Source organism: Cetorhinus maximus, chromosome 12 (assembly GCF_964194155.1).
Source record: "Cetorhinus maximus chromosome 12, sCetMax3.hap1.1, whole genome shotgun sequence".
Lineage (NCBI taxonomy): Eukaryota > Metazoa > Chordata > Chondrichthyes > Lamniformes > Cetorhinidae > Cetorhinus > Cetorhinus maximus.
Genome location: NC_135890.1, coordinates 78,226,517 through 78,247,275, shown reverse-complemented (window position 1 = coordinate 78,247,275; position 20,759 = coordinate 78,226,517). Strand labels below are relative to the sequence as shown.

The following is a 20,759-nucleotide window of genomic DNA, read 5'->3' as shown; positions in this document are numbered from 1 at the left end:
GTTCTAGCTGCTTAAATGCTCATTCTCTTTCTGTTCTTTCCTGTTTAAGTTTAAGTTTCTCCATTTCTTTCTCATGTTCAAGCTGCTCCACTTGCAACTGAATCCTAGCTAACTCAATTGACTCACTCCCTGGAGAATGTGGTTTCACTTGCATCCCTTCCAATTTCAAATGCTGCGCTATTCAACTATGTCTGCTTTCCTCGCCTCTTCGGTTAATTCTAACTTCAATTTATCTGCCAATTCCCTTAGCTTAGCCTTGGTTACTATTTGTAAACCAGTCAGGGATAAATCTTCCATCTTTAAAAAAGTCATAGCAACTTCCAAAGCCATGTTGGTTACCAATGATTCAGAAAAGTAGTATCTGCCTTTTTATCCTTTGACAATTCTTATTAATCTGCATCCAATCATTTGTTGTCTGCATTTCAAATCCCATGAGAGACCCCAATCTTATGTTACAGACCATGATGGGAGAGTGCGCAGTCAATTCTAACCCCACTTCTCCACACGTCGTAGCAATAGTTTAAATATCTAACTCACCATCAAAACTGGTCAGTTGTTTACCTTTGATACTGTTATCCCCAGTATAAAAAGACTCTAACCAGGCTCCCTTCAGCGAACACAAAATAAATTTGATTTATAATGAAACAAACTTCTTTCTTTAAAAACAAGTTATAAAACTGGTTAACATACATGTTGTAGTTTAGAAGTGTAACAATTTTCCCCATTTTGAAGAAAAACAGATATTCAAACCCCCATACACTCACACAAACACAAAGTGGGAAAAAACAAACACAGTTCCCTGCAGAGGCTGGAATATGGGAATGTTTCTTTTAAAAGGATAAAATTTGAAAAGATCTCAACTCTGTTGATCTAACAGAATTCAGGTCACAATAGATCTGGAAGTTCTTTCAGATGGACCTTTGGTGAAACTGTCCTTGATGACTTTTACTTATCACAACTTTGCAGACTTTCAAAAAAAAACAGACGAGCTATTCTCATGACACATTTCTGATGAAAGTTTAACTTACTCTAGACCGCATGTAACGCAAAGGTGGGGCAGAGAGAGAAAGAGAGTCTTCTTGCAGCCTGCTTCTAAGGCAAACATACACACTCTCTCTGAGAGTTTCAAAGAATAAAATGTTCAGAGAATACTTCCCTCAGGCTAGGTGTTTTTAACCAATCAGCGAGAGTCTTTAGCCTGGTAACAGCAGCTCTTTGTTAACTTAGATATACAAAGTACCTCTTCCTTCTCCAAGTGTCTCCACTGGACATCTGTCTGTTGACCTGTGGTTTCTCACAGTCCCGAATTAATTTTGCAGACTTTTAAAAATAACTCAGGAGGGAGAATGTCTAACATTCAATGTCCTTCAAATTTTCCAAAAATAGGTTCCTCACACCTTCAAAAAAAAATCAGATGAATAGTTGAAAAGTAGCAATTTGCAGGGCTATAGGGGCAAGAGCACATCACAGAAGCTAAAAAGATCCTGTGTATATTGCAGAGTACTCTGAGGTGACAATAACCTTGTGCTTGGCCTGTGCACATAGGTGCCTCCTACACAAGCAGACTGACCTTATTCAATATTGCATGACCAGCTCATTTACATAACTATGCATGTCACTCATGATGTGCTGGGGCTGCCAGCATCTAGTAAAGAGGTGCCCGTTGTGCACCAGCCAGTTTCCTGTCATATCATTGGTATTGGAGAAAGGACCTGTACAAAGCAGGAGGACAAGAGGCAGAGAGCATGGGAGTACTTTTTTAAATATTACTTGGGAGCCCACCCTTCAGCACTCTTTTCAGATATGTCCTGTGTTGCTCTCACTCCACCTGATTCAGTTGCTATAATGCAGAATTATAGCGGCGAATGGCTGCCCATTCTACTCTCCGCGCATAGTTTTCCAGGGAGCAATGCCTGTCATAACATTGGCATTGATTTTACTGTAGCAGATGGTGCCTGCCATTAGACTTCCTTGCGCATGGTTATGTTTTTAAATTTTTTGCATGCTTCACTAATGTGATTGGGGAGAGTTTCAATTAAATTGGCAGGGGGTGGGCACCAGTATATAGAAGTAGAAAAGAGGAATAAAGTGTAATGAGTGAATGTTGGACAGTAGTAGAGAAGGAAGTAGTAGCATAATAGATAGGAGGGGACTAAGAAGGACTGTGAGAAATGCAGAGACATGGAGCAGAATTTTACATCACGCGGGTGGGCATGTGCCCAACCCAATTGGGTGTAAAATAGCACGCAATGATGTCAGGTGAGCGTCCCAATGTCATGTTGCACTTGTACAAAATTTCGGTCGGTGGGCGCGCTTAAGAGTTGACAGTGCGCCCACCAACAATTAAGAGGCCTATTAAGGCCATTAATGTAGAAATTGACCTGGATTTTTCACTGCCCGTCCAACGTTACGGTTGGCGGGCAGGCAAATTAGCCAGGTGGCCTTTGGATTTTTGAGGAAACCTCATCCAAGGGCAGGATGAGGTTTCCGATATTAATTTAAAAAAAAAATGTTTGGGCAGAATTTTTATCATCAATATGTTTAGGTGAGTGATTCTTATGGGTGGGATTTTTTTTTGGAATTTCATAATGTTTATTTTTGTCTTTAAAATTCTTCAGCTCCCTGAAGTAGCTCTCTGCCTTCAGGGAGCTTTCATTCCGTGCTCCCCTGCACCCGTGCTGACTTCAGCGCTCACCCTCTTCCCACCCCCCCACCCCGGTAGCACTGGGCCTTTCAGTGTGCCTTTCACGCTGGCTGGCCAATTAACAGCCAGCCAGCGTGAAATTGCGGTCCTGGGCCAATCGCAGGCAGCGGCCCGTTTTCCAGCCGCTTCCGGGACTGCCCACCGTGCCCGCCGACCCGAAAGTCCTGCCCGTGATTTCAATGCATGTATGTACATGTACAAAGTGTGGTGTAAAAGGCTGGTGAGCAACAAGCACAAATATCAGTTTGGGAATATGATGTAGTGGAAATAATGGAAAACATGGCTTAAGAATGGTGATGACGCGGCACTTCATATTCAAGGATATAAAGTTTTCAGAAAAGATAGAGAAGGATAAAGGGAGGTGGGGTGGCAGTACTAATCAAGGAAGACATTGTAATGTTGCAAAGAGGGCACAAGGACAGAATTCATTTGGTTAGAATTGAGAAGCGAAAAGGGTAACATCACCCTGCTTGGAATATTCTACGGGCCTCCAAATAGTGAGCGAGAAATAGAGGAACAAATCTTCAGGGAAATCACAGAGATGTGCAAAACCTATAGATTGATGACACTGGAGGACTTTAATTACCCAAATAACAATTGGGATAATGTTGGAGTAAAAGATGATAAGGGGGACGAATTTCTGAAATGTGTTCGGGGAACATCCTTGATCAGTATGTTCTCAGCCCAATTAGAAAGGAGGTATTGCTAGATCTGGTGCTAGGAAATGAGGTGGGCCAAGTGGGCCCAGTAACTGTGGGGGAACATTTGGATAAGAGTGATCATCGTATCATAAAGTTAAGATTTATAATGGAGAAGAGCAAGGAACAATCTAACATCGAGCTTCTAAATTGGAAGAGGGCTAATTTCAATGCGTTGAGAAGGGAACTAGTATTGTAAAATGGAACCACTGACAGGAAAAACTGTAATGGAACGATGGGTGATATTTAAGGAAGAGGTGGTTTGTGTACAGACAGAAGGTAAGAGAGCCAAAAACGGGGCTCCTTGGATAATGAGTGAGATAGAGATTATATGAAACAAAAACAGAGAGTATATTTTTCAAGTGAGAATGAGACCAGGTTGCGAGGGGAGGTGAAGAGGAAAATAAGACTAGCAAAGAGAGAGTATGAGAATAGAATGGCAGTCAACATAAAAGAGAACCCCAAAATCTTCCACTGGCGTGTAAATAGTAAGTAGGCTGTAAGAGGTAGATTGGGCCCTGTTCAGGATGAACAGAGGGTGATGAATCCTTAGAGGCTCAAGGCAAGGCTAGAATACTCAATGAGCACTTTGTATCAGTGTTTAGTAAGGAAGAGGAATCTAACAAAGTATTGGTAGAAGTGAAGATAGTGGAGGCAATGGACAGTGCGAAAATTGAAAGAAAGGAGCTACTGGAATGACTGGCCATGTTTAGGGTAGATAAATCACCTGGTCTGGACGGCTTGAATCCCACATTGCTAAAAGAAGTGGGGTTGAAGGTAGAGGAAGGGTTAATCTTTCAATCTTCTCTAGAAATGGGGGAGGTGCCAGAGGATTGGAGAGTGGTTAATGGGACACCTTTATTCAAGAAAGGCTGAAGGGCAGCCCTAGCAACTACAGGCCAGTTAGTTTAACATCAATGGTGGGTAAGGCTTTTGGAATCCATATTCGGGGAAAAAATCAACAAGCACTTGGAGAGGTTTGAGTTAATTAAGGAGATTCAGCACAGCTTGTAAAAGATGGTGCTTGAGTAATCGAATTGAATTTTTTGATGAAGTAACAGAGAAGGTTGATGAAGGGAATGCAGTGGATTTTTCTGTATTGATTTTAAGAAGGCGTTTGACAAGATACCACATAAAAGGCTGGTTAACTAAATTGTGGCTCATTGAATAGAAGTGTCTGTGTCCAATTGAGTAAAAAATTGGTTTAAGGACAGAAAGCAACGAGTCGTGGTAGATGGTTGTTTTTTGGACTGGAGAATGGTCGACAGTAGTGTTCCCCAAGCTAGGACCACTGCTTTTTTTGCTATGTTAAATTACTTGCATCTTGGAATATGGATTAAATTTTCAAAAAATTTGCTGATAATAGCAAAATTGGAGAAGACAAACAGTGAGGATTATACAAAATGCCTGCAACAGGACATTGTGGACCAGCAAAATGGGCAGATAAGTGGCAGATTGAATTTAATACAGAGAAGTGAGATGATGCATTTTGGCAGAAGGGATAGGAAGAGGCAATATGGATTTAATGGTACAAGTGCTTTTTTTTATTCGTTCATGGAATGTGGGCATTACTGGCTAGGCCAGCGTTTATTGCCCTTGTTTAGAGGACATTTTTAAGGGTCAACCACATTGCTGTGGGTCTAGAGTCACATGTAGGCCAAACCAGGTGAGGGCAGCAGATCTTCTTAGTGAACCAGAAGGGTTTTTTACAACAATCAACAATGGTTTCAAGATATTCCATCTGCCGTGGTGGGATTTGAACCCTGGCCTCAGAGCATTACCCTGGGTCTCTGGATTACCAGTCCAGTGGCAATACCACTACGCCACCGCCTCACCACAAACACGAACGGAGGAACCTGAAAATGTATGTGCATCGAAAATTTTCCTCCTTATCTAATGGTAAAAGGACGTGGAGACACAGATTTAAGATTTTGGGCAAGAGATTCGGGGGAATGTGAGAAAGAACATTTTTATGCAGCGAGTGGTAATGACCTGGAACCTGCTGCCCATGAGGATGGTGGAAGCGGAAACAATCAATAATTTCAAAAGGAAATTGGATGGGCGTTTGAAAGAAATAAACTTGCAGGGCCACAGGGATCAAGTGAGTGAGTGGGACTGACAGGATTGCGCTGAAGAGACTGGCATGGACTTGAATGGGCCAAATGATTATCTCCTGTGCCATAAATGACTCTATGGCAAGTGGCTGGAAGTGTGCGCTGATGACATTGCATCTGGGACCTGAGTGACTAGGGCAATCAAATGTGAATCTCCTTAATAAATCAGATTGAAGGATTGAGAACTATATAGAGGAAGGACAGAAAAGGAGGTGCAAATTTATTGGTTGAATACAATGCCAAATCAAGTACAGAAAGAGTGATGCAGCAAAGGGAAAGAAAGATTGAATTAAATGATATGGGACGCAGAGGGAAAAAATACATTTTTTTATTAAAAAATTAGAATCTAACATTTAGAAAATCTCCAACAACAATTAATGCCTGTAAAAAAAAAAATCATTCTTTTTAATATTACTGTGGGGCACTGTGAAGCAGGCTTGTGGGGGCTGTGTGTGTGTTTGTGTGACTAATTAACTTGAAGACAGACTGCAAGGTTTAAATTATCAAAGAGTTAGGTGTAAAAGCAGGCATTTTGATGTGGAGATGAACAAGCTAAGATGGGATACAAGTAAATGCAACATGAATAGGAATTTGCATTAGGAGATAAATGAAGAGTTGAATCTTTAGCTGTTGAATTTCAAAGGGAAGAAAGGAGGTTTTACAACTGGCAAAGATCATAAATTAATAAAACAAGTTATTAAGTTTATTTTTCCCAAAAGCAGTGGCCATAAAGACAACATGGAAGATTTTTATATTCTGGGAAAGGTAACTTCCAAAGAAAGTTACAGACAATGGGTTTAAAAATGAAAGAGAAAGACATATGTAAGGAAAGATTGAAAACTGTATGAGAGATGTGGCCATGTGATCTTGAAGAATGTGCTGTGCGAGGACAGACCTGTGAAGAAAGCAGCCTCTAGCCACCCCAGAGAAGTGTTTGTTTCTTCCAGAAAGCAAGGTTTTGTTACAAGCCTTGGATTTCTATTGTCGAGTGAGAGGGAGAGAGAAGCCCTGTGAAATACCTCCCCAGTAGTAGCAGTGGGTGCCTTGTGGTAATATTACTGGATTTTTTATAGATTAAGAATCTATAGAGACTGTTGCCTGGAAAAGAGTGTTTATGTGTAAGTCTAGCTAAGTAGAAATCTTTTGGGGAATGTTGTAAGACTAAATTTAACTGTGTAACTGTAATCTTATGTGTTTACGTTTTCTTTTCTTTTGTTAATTAATGTTTTAGAAAATCTCCAGAAGTGGTAGTGGAACCTTTACTTCTGACTTCAGTATACATACTTCTGACTTCAGTACACATACCTTCTCGTAATAAAAATACAAATTGCAAATCGTTGTGATAGCTTGACCAAGTTTCTCTTTGGCATTTGGTCAGCTTGACAATTACCACTGCCATATCAACACTTTTAATAATTAATTTTCAGTGCCTGAGAGTTTGATTGACAGTAATTAACAGTTATCAGTGTTTAAAGGATGCTAATGCATGTATTGAGAAGACAATGTTCTGTGACAAGTTTAGTTTGTACTTAGGTATGTGTATAGAAAAGTGAATTGTGACAGAGTATTGGCGGATAGCTAGTATTATTCCTGTGTTTATAAAAGGAGATAGAAAAAGTTCAGGGACGTATAGATCATTTAGCTTAATGTTACTGATAACAAAGATATTGGAATCCTTACTCAGAGATGTAATAGAAAAACATCTAGTTGGGAAATGCTGTTCCACAGGGATCAGAATTATGCACAATTTACATAAATGACCTGCACTTGGGATCACAAGAAAATGTTAACAAACTTGCAAAATTAGTGTTTAATCGGCAAATGAATGTCAATGTTGGGTAAGTGTGAGGTGGTGCAATTTGGTAGGAGGAATAGGGAGGGCACCCACTACTTAGAAAACAATTATTTAAACATGGTAGAGGTGCCAAGGGGTCAAAAGGTACTGATTCATAAATAATCAAAATTGACATTGTAAGTTAACAAAGTTGTAAAAATGATCACAAAGCCTTGGGCTTCATTTCTAGAAGAATAGAATTCAAAACCAGAGAATTTATGTTGAACATAAACCTCAGTTAGACCACACTTAAAGCACTGTGTGGAACTATGATCTCCATATAGCAACAAAGACATCGAGAAGCACCAGAGATGTTTAAAAAAGATTTACAAGGATCATATCACACAATTGGGAAAAACAGAACAAGCTGGGGCTCTTTTCTCTAGAAAAGAGAAGACTGAAAGATGACCTGATAGATGTCTTTAAAATTGTGAAGCCATTTGATAGGGTAGATGTAGGGAAGATCCTTCTATTTGTCGGGAATCCAAAACTAGGGGACATGAATGTAAGATAATCACTAATAAATCCAAAAATGATTCAGGAGGAACTTCTTTACTCAGAGTGTGGAGAATATGGAACTCACTACAGTAAAATCAGTACACTGTTAATGGTAAGGCAGATATCTCTAACATACTTGCCAAACAGGCTTCAAAACTCTTGACTACCTGAGAGCAAAACTGCAGGAAATCAGCTGCACTTGTATCATATAACAGAATACTGCATATCACGGGGAATAGTGGGTCTTGTGTATATTATGTAGGGCACTGTATATCACAGGCGCTAGCAGGCCCTATGTATATTAATGCAGTGTATATCACGGAGAGTCGAAGGCCATGTGCATAATATATAAAACCCTGTATATCATGGGGAATAGCAGACCTTGTGTATATTGTAAAATGCACTGTATAAAACAGGAAATAGCTGGCCATGTGTGTATTATATTAAACAATGTATATCACAGGAAATAACAGCCTGTGGAGCCTATTATATTATACAGAGAACAGCAAGCCCTGTGTTTATATGTATTCTATTTATGTCACTGCATAATAAGTGTTTTACCAGAGCCTGTATATATTTTGTTGGACTCAGGGTTTAATGTTGTTTTCTCCACCAGATATATTTCTACGCTGTGTATGTGTTTCGTGCTGCAGGAATTCCCAATGAAAAGATCCAGTATGTTACAATTGGAACTGGGTGCTGTGAGTTCATCACTGCAGTAACAAGTGTACGTTTAATTTTCCTTTGCTTCACTGCATTTATTAGTTTATTTGCTTATGCTTATTTATTTTGCTCCAAATCCCTTTTGTTTCCCACACAAATTACAGCGAGCATAGTGGTGCTAGAGTAGAATCATCTCCCCACCTTCCATTTTGGCTCATGTTCAGTCCATGGGACAACTTAACAGTTATCAAGGACCCTTCTTCTTTGTAAATTGAAAGGGATAATACAAAATTGAAATGTGCTTTACACAGGGTAATACACAGATTGAAGAATACTATACACTATGGGATGGGAGGCATTATTTTATGGATAGTATATTGGGTGAACTGCATTATGTCCAAGATTGGGTACTGTGCTCAGGACATGTTATGTGCAAGATAATGACAAACTGGAGAGGATTAGAAGATAAGACAAAGGTGTGATTGTCTTGAGGCTACAGGGTGTCAGGTACTGGTTAATACACAGACTGAAATGCTAGATATAGGGTAATCAGATAGTGTAAATTTTTAAAAATCTTTAATTTCCCTGCTGGATAGCAAGCTGTTCATTGTTACAGTTATTTTCTAATAACTGCCTCATTCATTTTTCTTTGGTTATTATGGAAACTGTGACAGGCGAAAAGTCTCTCACTTCAGTACAATGCAACCTTGAGACAGCAAAAATAAACATTGTGAATTCCGTGAATAGTGTTGAGATATTTGAGGGTGAAACTAAGGCAATGAACCTAGGAATAGTGGACCTTTTACTCGTTCATGGGATGTGGACATCATTGGCTAGGCTAGCATTTATTGCCTATCCCTAATTGCCCTTGAGAAGGTGGTGGTGAGCTGCCCTCTTGAACTGCTGCAGTCCATGTGGTGTGGGTGATCTTATAGGGGTTTATAAGACTGTTAAGGAGGTGGAAGACTGTTAAGCAGATAGAAAATGTTGATTGGGAATATTACTTTAAACTGCTGAAGTAAAACTTCAGGGTTCAACCTAATAAAAGGTCATTTTAGGACTTTTAGAATGTTTTAAGATGATCTTAAAAGTCAATCTATCCTAGCATTCCTTTTTTTTAGTATTTTTAGTGGTACAGCAAATGTGAGAGAATCTTGTCTCTAGATATGAACAGTAGTACTAGGAAATGGGATGAACATTTGGTTTAAGTATTTACTGTACTATGAACAAAGCTCGTATCAAAGAGGCAAAGGCTGAAATTATTATAACTGCCACCTCAGCTAAATGTGCAAACTACATCTAATGTAAGCACAGGCCTAGGTTGTATTTTAGTATAAGAATAGAACCAAGTCCCCTTTAAGATCAGAGAATTCTCGAGGGTCAGATGCAATGCAACTAGATGATGGGCCTGAGTGCCAGAAGCTGCTCAGTCCAGGGCTTGTGATCTTCTCTACTTCCAAGAATGCCCTCTGATGTCAGTTGGAACCTGAGAACCACATTGTATTATTTGACTGTCATTTAATACAGTTGGAAGATCAAATTACTGTAATAAACCTTGTTATTAAAAAAACCATGCGGGAGTGAATCCTAAGCAGATTTATTGCGCCAGACTCACACAATTTAGTTTATTGCAATAGTAACCACTAAGAAATCTGCTAACAAGGACTATTATTGCAAAATTCTTCACGCAATATTCAGCATGTTAAATAAGTTTCCAGAGAGAGTAGTAGAGCCAAAAACCCTGGAATTGTTTAGGGAACAATTGGATTTTACATTGGAATGACATGCCTGAATAGCTGAATCAGGATGGGTTGAGTGGCTTCCTTCATCTTTGATTATCTGGTGATCTTGTATTCTAGTACTGTCATGGGTGTTGAATGGATTACTATACTGTACCAGACCAGATTGTGAATGGATCACTATACTGTGCCAGGTCAGGCTGTGCATGAGTTACTTCACTGATTCAGACAAGACTAGGGTGTTGCACTGGTCCAGACTGGGCCAAGCTATAAATAGGTTATTGCACTGATCCAGATTAGGCCAGGCTGTGAACAGGTTATTATACTCTACTAGGTCATCTTGTAAATGGGTTATTGCACTACTATACTGTACCATGCAGGCGTGTAAATATATTACTCAACTGGTGCAGACTGAAACTTAATATCGAATGATATTATGACCGGGATTTCAAACCTATTCAAAGCCAACACATGAATAAGCTAGTATATGGTGCAGACTGCAGAGGCATCCAAAAGACCATTCCAAACTGTAGATCACAGTAAGCTACAGAATCAGAGCCCAGATGCATCATGAGAATGGGTTTATGCCAGGTTCTGTGCTTTGCTATTGTTTAGACAGTGTGGGAGTTTTCACAAATTTGCAGTGTATCTTACCAGACCTGGGAAGGTTTACTACCTTCACTGGGGCAGGGTGTAGAAGGAGGTATGAGTAATCAACATGTTGTACATGGTTTTCCTTCATCAGAACCTGTTTATTGACCGGATTGGGCGCAGAGTGCTACTTATGGGAGGTTACAGTTTGATGGTTGGTTTTGGAATATTGTTCACCATCTCATTGACTCTCCAGGTGAGTCACAGTCTCTTTCTCACTGTTAAAAGAAAGGTTGAAATTCGTGCATTTTCAGAATGTGACTCCCAATTTCAGGACAACTTATATTTGGGTGTTATTTAGGATAGGCCCATTGTAAATTCTCCTGATTTCGGCTTGTATTTTCATTGAAGTGAACAGAATGGGAAGAGTCTGCTGAAGTGGAGTTAGTATCAAAATTCTCAAACTTCTTGGGATCCCCACGACGAGAAATTTTCAGTTAGTAAATTACAGGAATGATGTTGAAACAAATATGTAAAGGCATTGTTTATCCCACCTCAGCATAAAGCCTCCTGGTGTCTAGCATCACATTTTGCAAATCTCAATCTGGGTTGATTTTCAGATTGATATAGTGCTGACCATGCCAAACCTTTTTAAATAGCTGCATTCACTGGCAGGGAAGCTTTCCCCGGCTAGGAAGCCCAATGAGGCCCTTTTTCTCCACCAGGTTGTTGGCCAGTAATAAACCTGAATATTTCAACTATTAAATGAGAGAGTAAATAAACATGTGCAGGAAGTATTTCATACTGAAAGCTCCTTGCACTATTTGAGGAGCCAAATAGATATTGCCTGAAACAGTTGTGATCTGTTTTAGTGATCGTACTGAATAAACTCCACTGGTACCAGTTTCATGCCATCAGGCATCAGTTACTTACCCTTACTTAGTCGAGGTTTTCATACCAGTTCCTACTACTTTTTGGCCTTGGTAATTCATATTTCCTAAGTCTTTGAACGTGTTTTCCCCCTCTCATCTTCCTCATAATGGATGAGGGGACTAAGTGCAATGTATCTAAGTTTGCTTACAGTACAAAGCTAGGTGGGAAAGTAAGTTGTGAGCTGGTCACGAAGAGGCTGGAAAGGATATAGATAGTTTAAGTGAGTGGGTAAACATGTGACAGGTGGAATATAATGTGGAGAAATATGAAGTTAACCACTTCAGAGGATAAATAGTAAAGCAGAATATTTTTTTGAAAGGTGAGAGTTTGAAAGATCAGTATTCTGAGGGACCTGGGTAACCATGTACACAAATCACAGTAAGTTAATAAGCAGTTACACCAAGCAATTAGGAAAGCAAATAGTTTGTTGATCTTTATTGCAAAGGGTTGGAGTATAAGAATAGGGAAGTCTTACTTCAATTATATAGCACCTTGGTGAGACCACACCTTGAGTATTGTACACAGTTTAGATCCCCCTACCTAAGGAATGGAAACGCGCCTGAGAGGGAGTGCAACAAAGATTGACTAGATTGATTCCTACGATGGAGGCATTGCTGTTTGAGGAGAGATTAAGTAAACTAGATCTAGAGTTTAAAAGAATGAGAGGTGATCTCATTGAAACATATTACATTCTGAAGGGGCTTGACAGGGTAGATGCTGAGAGGATGTTTCCCCTACCTGGGAGGCCTAAAACTAGGCATCACAGCCTCAGAATAAGGGGTCAATTATTATAGGATTGAGATGAGTAGAAATTTCTTCATTCAGAGGGCTGTGAAACCTTGAAATTCTTTACTCCAGAGGGCTGTGCATGATCAGTCATTGAGTATATTCAAGACTGAGATCGATTGATTTTTGGATACTAGGGAATTAGGGATATGGAATAATGCGAAATGGTCATGCTGAGGTAGAAGATCAGCCATGATCTTATTGAATGGTAGAGCAGCCTTGCAGAGCCAAATAGCCTACTGCAGCTCATATTAGAAAAACAAATGATTTATTGATCTTTATTGCAAAGGGTTGGAGTATAAGAATAGGGAAGCCTTACTTCAATTATATGGTGAGACCAAAGGGAGGTGATGGTGTAGTGGTATTGTCGCTAGACTAGTAATCCAGAAACCCAGGGTAATGCTCTGGACACCTGGGTTCGAATCCCGTCACAGCCGATGGTGGAATTTGAATTCAATAAAAATCTGCAATTAAAAGTCTAATGATGACCATGAAACCATTTTTGATTGTTGTCATCCTTACCTGGTCTGGCCTACATGTGACTCCAGACACACAGTAATGCCCTCAGTTACAAAGTCACAAAAAAGGAATGAAACCGAACGGACCACCCGGCATTGACCGAGGCGGAAACGACAGTGACATCCTGTCGACCTTGCAAAGTCCTCCTTATTAACATCTGGGGCAAGTGCCAAAATTGGGAGAGCTGTCTCACAGACTAGTCAAGCAGCAGCCTGACAGTCCAGCCGGTGGGACAGGACATACCCAGAAATGGTGATGGTGGAGTCTGGAACGTTATCTGTAAGGTTATGATTCCTGTGAGGAATGTCAGCAAAGGTGGCGGCGCAGTGGTATACAGTCGACTCCAGACCCTATGAAGTCTCATGGCGTCAGGTCAAACATGGGCCAGGAAACCATGTACCTCAGCTGACGAATCAGTGCTCCCCCATGTTGGAACAGCTTTTGGAGGAAGCACTGAGGGTGGCAAGGGCGCAGAATGTACTCTGGGTGGGGGACTTCAATATCCATCACCAAGAGTGGCTCGGTAGCACCACTACTGACTGAGCTGGCCAAGTCCTAAATGACATAGCTGCTAGACTGGGTCTGCGGCAGGTGGTAAGGGAACCAACAAGAGGGAAAAACATACTTGACCTCATGCTCACCAACCTGCCTGCTGAAGATGCATCTGCCCATGACAATATCAGTAGGAGTGACTACCGCACAGTCATTGTGGAGACGAAGTCCTGCCATCACATTGAGGATACCCTCTATCGTGTTGTGTGGCACTACCACTGTGCTAAATGGGATAGATTTCGAACAGATCTAGCAACTCAAGACTGGGAAAGCAGCAGAATTGTACTCGAACACAACCTGTAACCTCGTGGCCTGACATATCCCCCACTCTACCATTACCATCAAGCCAGGGGATCAACCCTGGTTCAATGAAGAGTGCAGGAGGGCATGCCAGGAACAGCATCAGGCCTACCTAAAAATGAGGTGTCAACCTGGTGAAACTATTAACAAAGGACCAGTTGCATGCCAAACAGCATAACCAGCAAGTGATAGACAGAGCTAAGCGACCCCATAACCAACGGATCCAAGCTCTGCAGTCCTGCCACATCCAGTCGTGAATGGTGGTGGACAATTAAACAACTCATTGGAGGAGGAGGCTCCACAAATATCCCCATCCTCAATGATGGAGGAGCCCAGCACATCAATGCAAAAGATAAGGCTGAAGCATTCGCAACAATCTTCAGCCAGAAGTGCCGAGTGGATGATCCATCTCGGCCTCCTCTGGAGGTCCCCAGCATCACAGATGCCAGCCTTCAGCCAATTCGATTCACTCCATGTGATATCAAAAAATGGCTGAATGTACTGGATACTGCAAAGGCTATGGGCCCTGACAATATTCTGGAAATAGTACTGAAGATTTGTGCTCCAGAACTTGCCGCGCCCCTAGCCAAGCTGTTCCAGTACAGCTACGACCCTGGCATCTACCTGGCTATGTGGAAAATTGCCCAGGTATGCCCTGTACACAAAAAGCAGGACAAATCCAACCCAGCCAATTACCGCCCCATCAGTCTACTCTCGATCATCAGTAAAGTAATGGAAGGGGTCATCAAGAGTGGTATCAAACGGCACTTGCTTAGCAATAACCTGCTCACTGATGCCCAGTTTGAGTTCCACCAGGGCCACTCAGCTCCTGGCCTCACCACAACCTTGGTCCAAAAATGAAAATAAGAGCTGAACTCAAGAGGTGAGGTGTGAATGACTGCCTTTGAGACTAGGGCAGCATTTGACCGAGTGTGGCATCAAGGAGCCCTTAGCAAAATGAAGTCAATGGGAATCAGGGGGAAAACTCTCCACTAGTTGGAGTCATACCGAGCAGGTTATTGCTGAGTGAGTGCTGCTTGATAGCACTGTCAGTGACACCTTCCATCACTTTGCCGATGATTGAGAGTAAATTGATAGGGTAGTAATTGGCCAGGTTGGATTTATCCTGATTTTTGTGGATAGGATGTACCTATGCAATTTTCCACATTGACAGGTAGATGCCAGTGTTGTAGCTGTACTGGAACAACTTTATAAAAAATAAACAGGCAAACTCAGCTACTAATGTAAGAGCGATGTGATACAACCATGTTCACCATTTATAAACTATCAATTGTTGATAATTTCCAGCCCTCACCTCCTTTTCTCACCTCACCACTCCTCCCCTGCCCTCTCCTTCCTTTTATGTTTTGAGGGCATAGGCTCCCTGCTGGGTTATGGTTCCTCCAATACCATGCCCAAAGTGGACATTATTCACATGTCAGTCTTGTCTGTGAATATGGGACAGACTGTTGACTGTAGGGGTATCGTATCCAGTGGCCACACACAGCTCTTAGACCAGGGATTGCTGCATAACAATCCAGAGTGGAAACTTCAGCTGATTTATCTCCACAACCCATTGGTGATGAGATTAATTGTAGCTCTTCAGTGTCCAGGTTAAACTTACTCAAAACAGGGACCAGATCTGGGAGAGGTTTGTGTGGCTCAACTTCTCATTCGAAAAAACATTCAACGACTCAATGAGCTCTTTGAACCTAGTCATTGTCGGAGTATAATTTTTTTGTTGCACTGTTGGAATTAATTTGTCCAACAGTTAGTTGTAAATGGGAAAGATAAGCCCTGCATGTCTTACTGATACTGTCTGTCATCACTTAGAACAAGATCAGCTGGATGCCATACATGAGCATGATTTGTATCTTTGCATCCATCTTAAGCTTTGGAATTGGACCAGGTAGGTCACTCACTGAATTGTAATTATAATCACATAAAGGAAAAACTCTAAATGTTATAATTACAGAACAGGTCAGTCAACATCTAGAAAAAGTAGACAGGTTAACATTTCACAGTAAGCCCTTCAAAACAGAAAGATAAATATGCATTTTATAGAATCAGGACCAAAAAAGCCAAGGGAGTGGGGACAACACGTACCCTAGTCACATCAAGGGAGGTAATGGATTGAATGACATGAGACCTGCAGAATGGAAAAGCAAGAAATGCTGCATCTTACCTTTGCCATGCCTGATTCGGAAGCTGTTGTAGTGATGTAAGGGAGCTTTATTTCATTACCTAGCACTAAAACCTCAGCTTCTTCATACAGAAATGCCAAAACATTTGTCTGGAATCCCACAGAGGATGGGTAACTTAGTAGGAGAAGTGGCCAATGAAATAGCACTTTTGTGACATGTTGTTCATTCTTATCAGAAAATGAGCTTCTGGGCGTGGTGAGCAGTAATGTGTGAATAATCATGAGGAGTTACTGGGACCCCATTTGGTTCAGTGTCACTCCTTGCAGGTCTTTCTTTACACCAGTGCTTTCTGTTGTGTATCAGTTATAATGACCATAACATGTGAGGAGATATTCTCTTCTGTTGACTGCTTGTTACTCCAAATACTAAGTTTGCTTGTGCACCCCAACTTCTAAATCCATTGTGACCTCTTTGCCCTTAGCTGGAGTAACTGGGATCATACCGATGGAGATCTTTGACCAAACTGCACGGCCGGCAGCCTACATGATCAATGGCTCTCTGCTCTGGATAAACCTTATTGTTGTAGGAATGACTTTCCCATTCATTATTGTAAGTACCTTGAACACAGATTAAATGATACTTAATATTGTGACAAGCTACCCTCTCGCTGTCATATTGCTTCCTAACAACCGCAGCCCTTGTGATGTTCTGCATGCTTTCTGACTCCTTCTTTATAATGGATTGTTCTCCTATTTAAAAAAAAAATCCTTTTCCTTCCCCCACTTTCCCTGTTCTCATGAGACCTTTGTAGAATTATCTAGCTTGAGGGGCAGAGGGGTCTATTGTTGAGCCTTTGCTGCTATTTAGGCAGTGGCTGGGAGCTATACAGCAGACGCCTAGGGTACTTGGTTGAATGATTTTCCTTCGCTGTCCCTTAAGAGCAGTTGAGCTTTGGCTCAACTCTTGCTCTCCATCAGCACCATTCATCATGTAGATAATCACTCACGTGGCTCCAGGCATCTTGCAGCGCAGTTTCACAGCAGCACTAACTAAACAAATCTAAACCAACAAAACCAGAGCTCATGCTGATTCTAGGTAGATTTCTCCCTCTTCTTGGCCAATGGGAACATTGCACCAGTATATGTCATAAAAGCATCATGGACTGGAATGGAGTTTGGGAACCTCAGGCCAATTATGAACAGTTACTGCTCCACTCTGTTCTTTCACCCCAGATCCCCACAGTTTTGGGTAGTTTGGGCATTGGTAGTAATCTTGGTTGGTGGATTGATGAGGTGCTGTGTTGGAGGCAGAAGATAAGGTATTGGAACAGGATCTCCATTCCATCAACCCCACCTTCATAGAATGATGCAGTACTGGAGGAGAACATTTGGCCCTTCACTTCTGTGCCGACTTTTTGAAACTTATGCTTTTCCAGTCCTGCTTGTACAATTCAAGGCCAGGTGTTTACCCACTGAGGAAGCCACCTACAGCTGTTCCTGGTCACTACCTGGTGACTTCTGTAAAAGTTACAGAGAAAATAAAGAATTTGCATTTATATAACATCATTCACATCCTCAGGACATCCCAAAGTGCTTCACAGCCAATTAGGTGTTTTGGAGCTGTAGTCAAGTTGTAATATAGGAAACAGTAACAGTTTGCACACAGCAAGATCCTACAAACAACAGTCAGCTAAATCATTTTAATGATGTTACTTGAGGAATAAATATTGGCCAGGACACACAATTTCCATGCTCAGTCACAAACATTTTGGTGGAATCTTTTTTTATCTACCTGAGAGGATAGATCAGGCCTCAGTTCCATTTGAAAGGTGACACCTCCGACAGTGCTGCAGCCTCTCAATATTGCGCTGAAGTGGTAGCCTAGATTACCCTCCAAACGACTATCTACCCAACCCTTCAACCACCTGCCCCATGTGGCAGAGTCTGCAGATCGTAAATTATGAGCCATTTCAGAGCCCATCGAACCTGAGTGGAAACAAGTGATCCTCGATCCCCAGGGGCTGTCTGAGAAGAGAAGAGAAACATAGATTATGTGCTCAATTCTCTGGAGTTAGACTAATCACAACCATTTGATTTAAGGTGGGATCTCTACCATTGGTGAAGCCTAGAGGCAGAACTGCTGTAAAGGGGTGGGAGAGGGAAACCTGACATAAGGTAAAAGTAGAAAACGTCCAAATGACTTCATTCTTTAGAACAAAAACATTGTATGCTTGCCTTTCTGCCTTTCAGGAGGGATTGGGCAGTTTCTGTTATGTGCCATTCATTTGCCTGAGCTTCGTCGCTGCTTTATTCATTGGAATCTTCCTGCCAGAAACAAAGGGGAAGACCTTTTTGGAAATTTCCAAGGAGTTTCACAAACGTAATTTCAACGGGATCAGCGAGTTGTGACTTGTGAAAATATTGTAATTACTAGTGCATATATCTGTTATGGTTGTGGTTGCATGACTTCATTTGTAGAGTCTGGCTGGCTGATGGCTAGTCTAGCTTTCCTATTATCTGTTTCACTGGATTGAGAGCTCATGACAGATGAAGGTTTATATTGCATATTCATGCAAATACCCAATCTCTGTTTCCTTTCCAATGTCCTTTATCATGCAATTTTAAAGAAAGGATAGTGAGAGACAATATAGCCTTAATGGCACAATTCTAAATTGTGTAGAGGGACAGAGGGACCTGGGGGTTGATGTACATAAATCTTTGAAGTTGGCAGGACATATTGAGAGAGTAGTTAGCAAAACATATAGGATCTTGGGCTTCATTAATAGAGGTACTGAGTACAAAAGCAGGGAAGTTATGCTGAACTTTCACAAAGCTTTGGTTAGGCCACAGCTAGAATATTACGTCCAGTTCTGGTCACCACACTTCAGGAAGAATGTGTGAGGGTTCTTGAGTAGGTGCAGAGGAGATTGACCAGAATGGTTCCAGGGATGAGGGATTTTAGCTATAATGTTAGATTAGAGAAGGTGATGTTATTCTTTTGGAGTAAAAGGAGTTTGAGGGGAGATTTGATCGAGGCATATAAGATTATGCCAGGTTTTGTTAATGTAGATAAAGAAAAGCTGTTTCCCTTCGCTGGTGGTACAAAGACTAGTGGACACAGATTTAAGTTTTTGTGCAAGGGATGAATGGGTATGCGAAGAAGAATGTTTTTATGTAGCGAGTGGTAATGACCTGGAACTCACTGCCTGTGAGGGTGCTCAAAGTAGAGATCATGAATGATTTCAAAAAGAAATTAGATGGGCACTTGAGAGAAATTAACTTGCAGGGCTATGGGGATATAGCGAGACAATGGGACTCATTGGATTACTCGATAGAGAACTGGCGTGAACTCAATGGGTTGAATGGCCGCCTCCTGTGCTGCAATGACTCCTTGACTCTGTTGTTGCCTCCTGTATAAAATCCCATCTCTCTTACAACTCCCTGTTTGAATTCCTCCAGTTGTTCCTTGCACTGCCTTATAGCCTTAACCAAGGTCACAAGTGACATCCTCTTTGACTATAACCATGTTGCATTACAGCCCCTCCACTTTCTCAACCTCTTTCCAGAGTTTTGACATGATTAAACACATCCTCCCTCTCTAACACCTCCCTTTCATTGTCCCACTTAATGGGACTGCCATTGCTTGGTTCCACTCTTACCAACCTGATTGTAGTTACAGCATCTGCAACAATCTCCATCTCTTCTTACTTCTACGACATTACTTCTGGAGTTCCCCAAGGATCTAAACTTGGTCCAGTCCTATTCCTTATTTGTATGCTGCCACTTGGTGATACTGTCCAACGTGTTGAATCAGCTTCTTTTTGTACACTTAAACATCCAGTTGTTAAACATCACCACCACCATCTCAACCCCATCACCACCTCTTGTTCTTCCAAGTAATTAGTCTCCAGGAAGTCACAAAGCTGAGGGTCTGTCCTCTCAGCTGAGAGTTTGTGTGAAACCTTGATATCCTGTTCAACCCTGAGCTGAGCTTCAAACTCCACATCCTGTTCATCAAGATTGCTTACATAACATCACCACTCTTTGCCACTACCTTAACCCTGTCACTGCAAAATGCTAGTCAGTCTAGACTCTTGAGAATTTTAACCCCCAAAAAATGGACCTGTTTGGGTTGAATGTGGGATTAAAGTCTTAAAAATCAGATTACCGACCTAAACTTGCCTCATTAAAGCCCATTTCTGGCTTTAACCTGAGGCAAGAAGGTGGGTGGGGGATTAAACTGTTTCATGGAGGTGGATTAACACCATAAATATGATAATGAGACTGCGAACCTAATTGTCTTTCAGCTTCTTGAATTTAACTTTTCTCATTCGGGAGGTGAGTGCCATTTCACCTACTTCCTGGGTCAAGTGTGCCTTCCAGAGGAACCCTTGTGACCAGCCCCTCTCCCTCACCATGACTCCAAGGTCAGCCCTATCTTGATGTGGAGCTACCAAAACTGGCAATCAGGCTGGCTTCTGGGCAGGAACTGATCAGTGATATCATGCATTAAAACTCCACAGTGTGAATGGGAATGTGACAGCCAGGTTCGCCATTCCATTTTGACTCTCATTCCTTGGCAGGTCAGGTAAATAAAAATCTGGCCCTTTATTTCATCCATGTCTTCCTTTCTGGCCTCCCTTTCCCCACTAGATTCCAACCTGTTCAGAACTTAACCACCTTTC

General features: G+C 41.4%; 1 protein-coding gene across 1 annotated transcript in view; it reads left to right on the top strand.

The window, feature by feature from the left end:
* The window catches only part of LOC144687610 (solute carrier family 2, facilitated glucose transporter member 11-like), a 74,719-nt gene extending 54,859 nt beyond the window's left edge, over positions 1–19,860 (top strand). Inside the window, exons 9-13 of the mRNA XM_078553957.1 lie at positions 8,465–8,575; positions 10,996–11,097; positions 15,765–15,840; positions 16,557–16,684; positions 18,325–19,860. Coding sequence (XP_078410083.1) covers positions 8,465–8,575; positions 10,996–11,097; positions 15,765–15,840; positions 16,557–16,684; positions 18,325–18,483 — 576 coding nt within the window. The 3' untranslated portion in view covers positions 18,484–19,860. The remainder of the gene's footprint in view (positions 1–8,464; positions 8,576–10,995; positions 11,098–15,764; positions 15,841–16,556; positions 16,685–18,324) is intronic.
* The last annotated feature ends 899 nt before the right edge of the window (positions 19,861–20,759 follow it).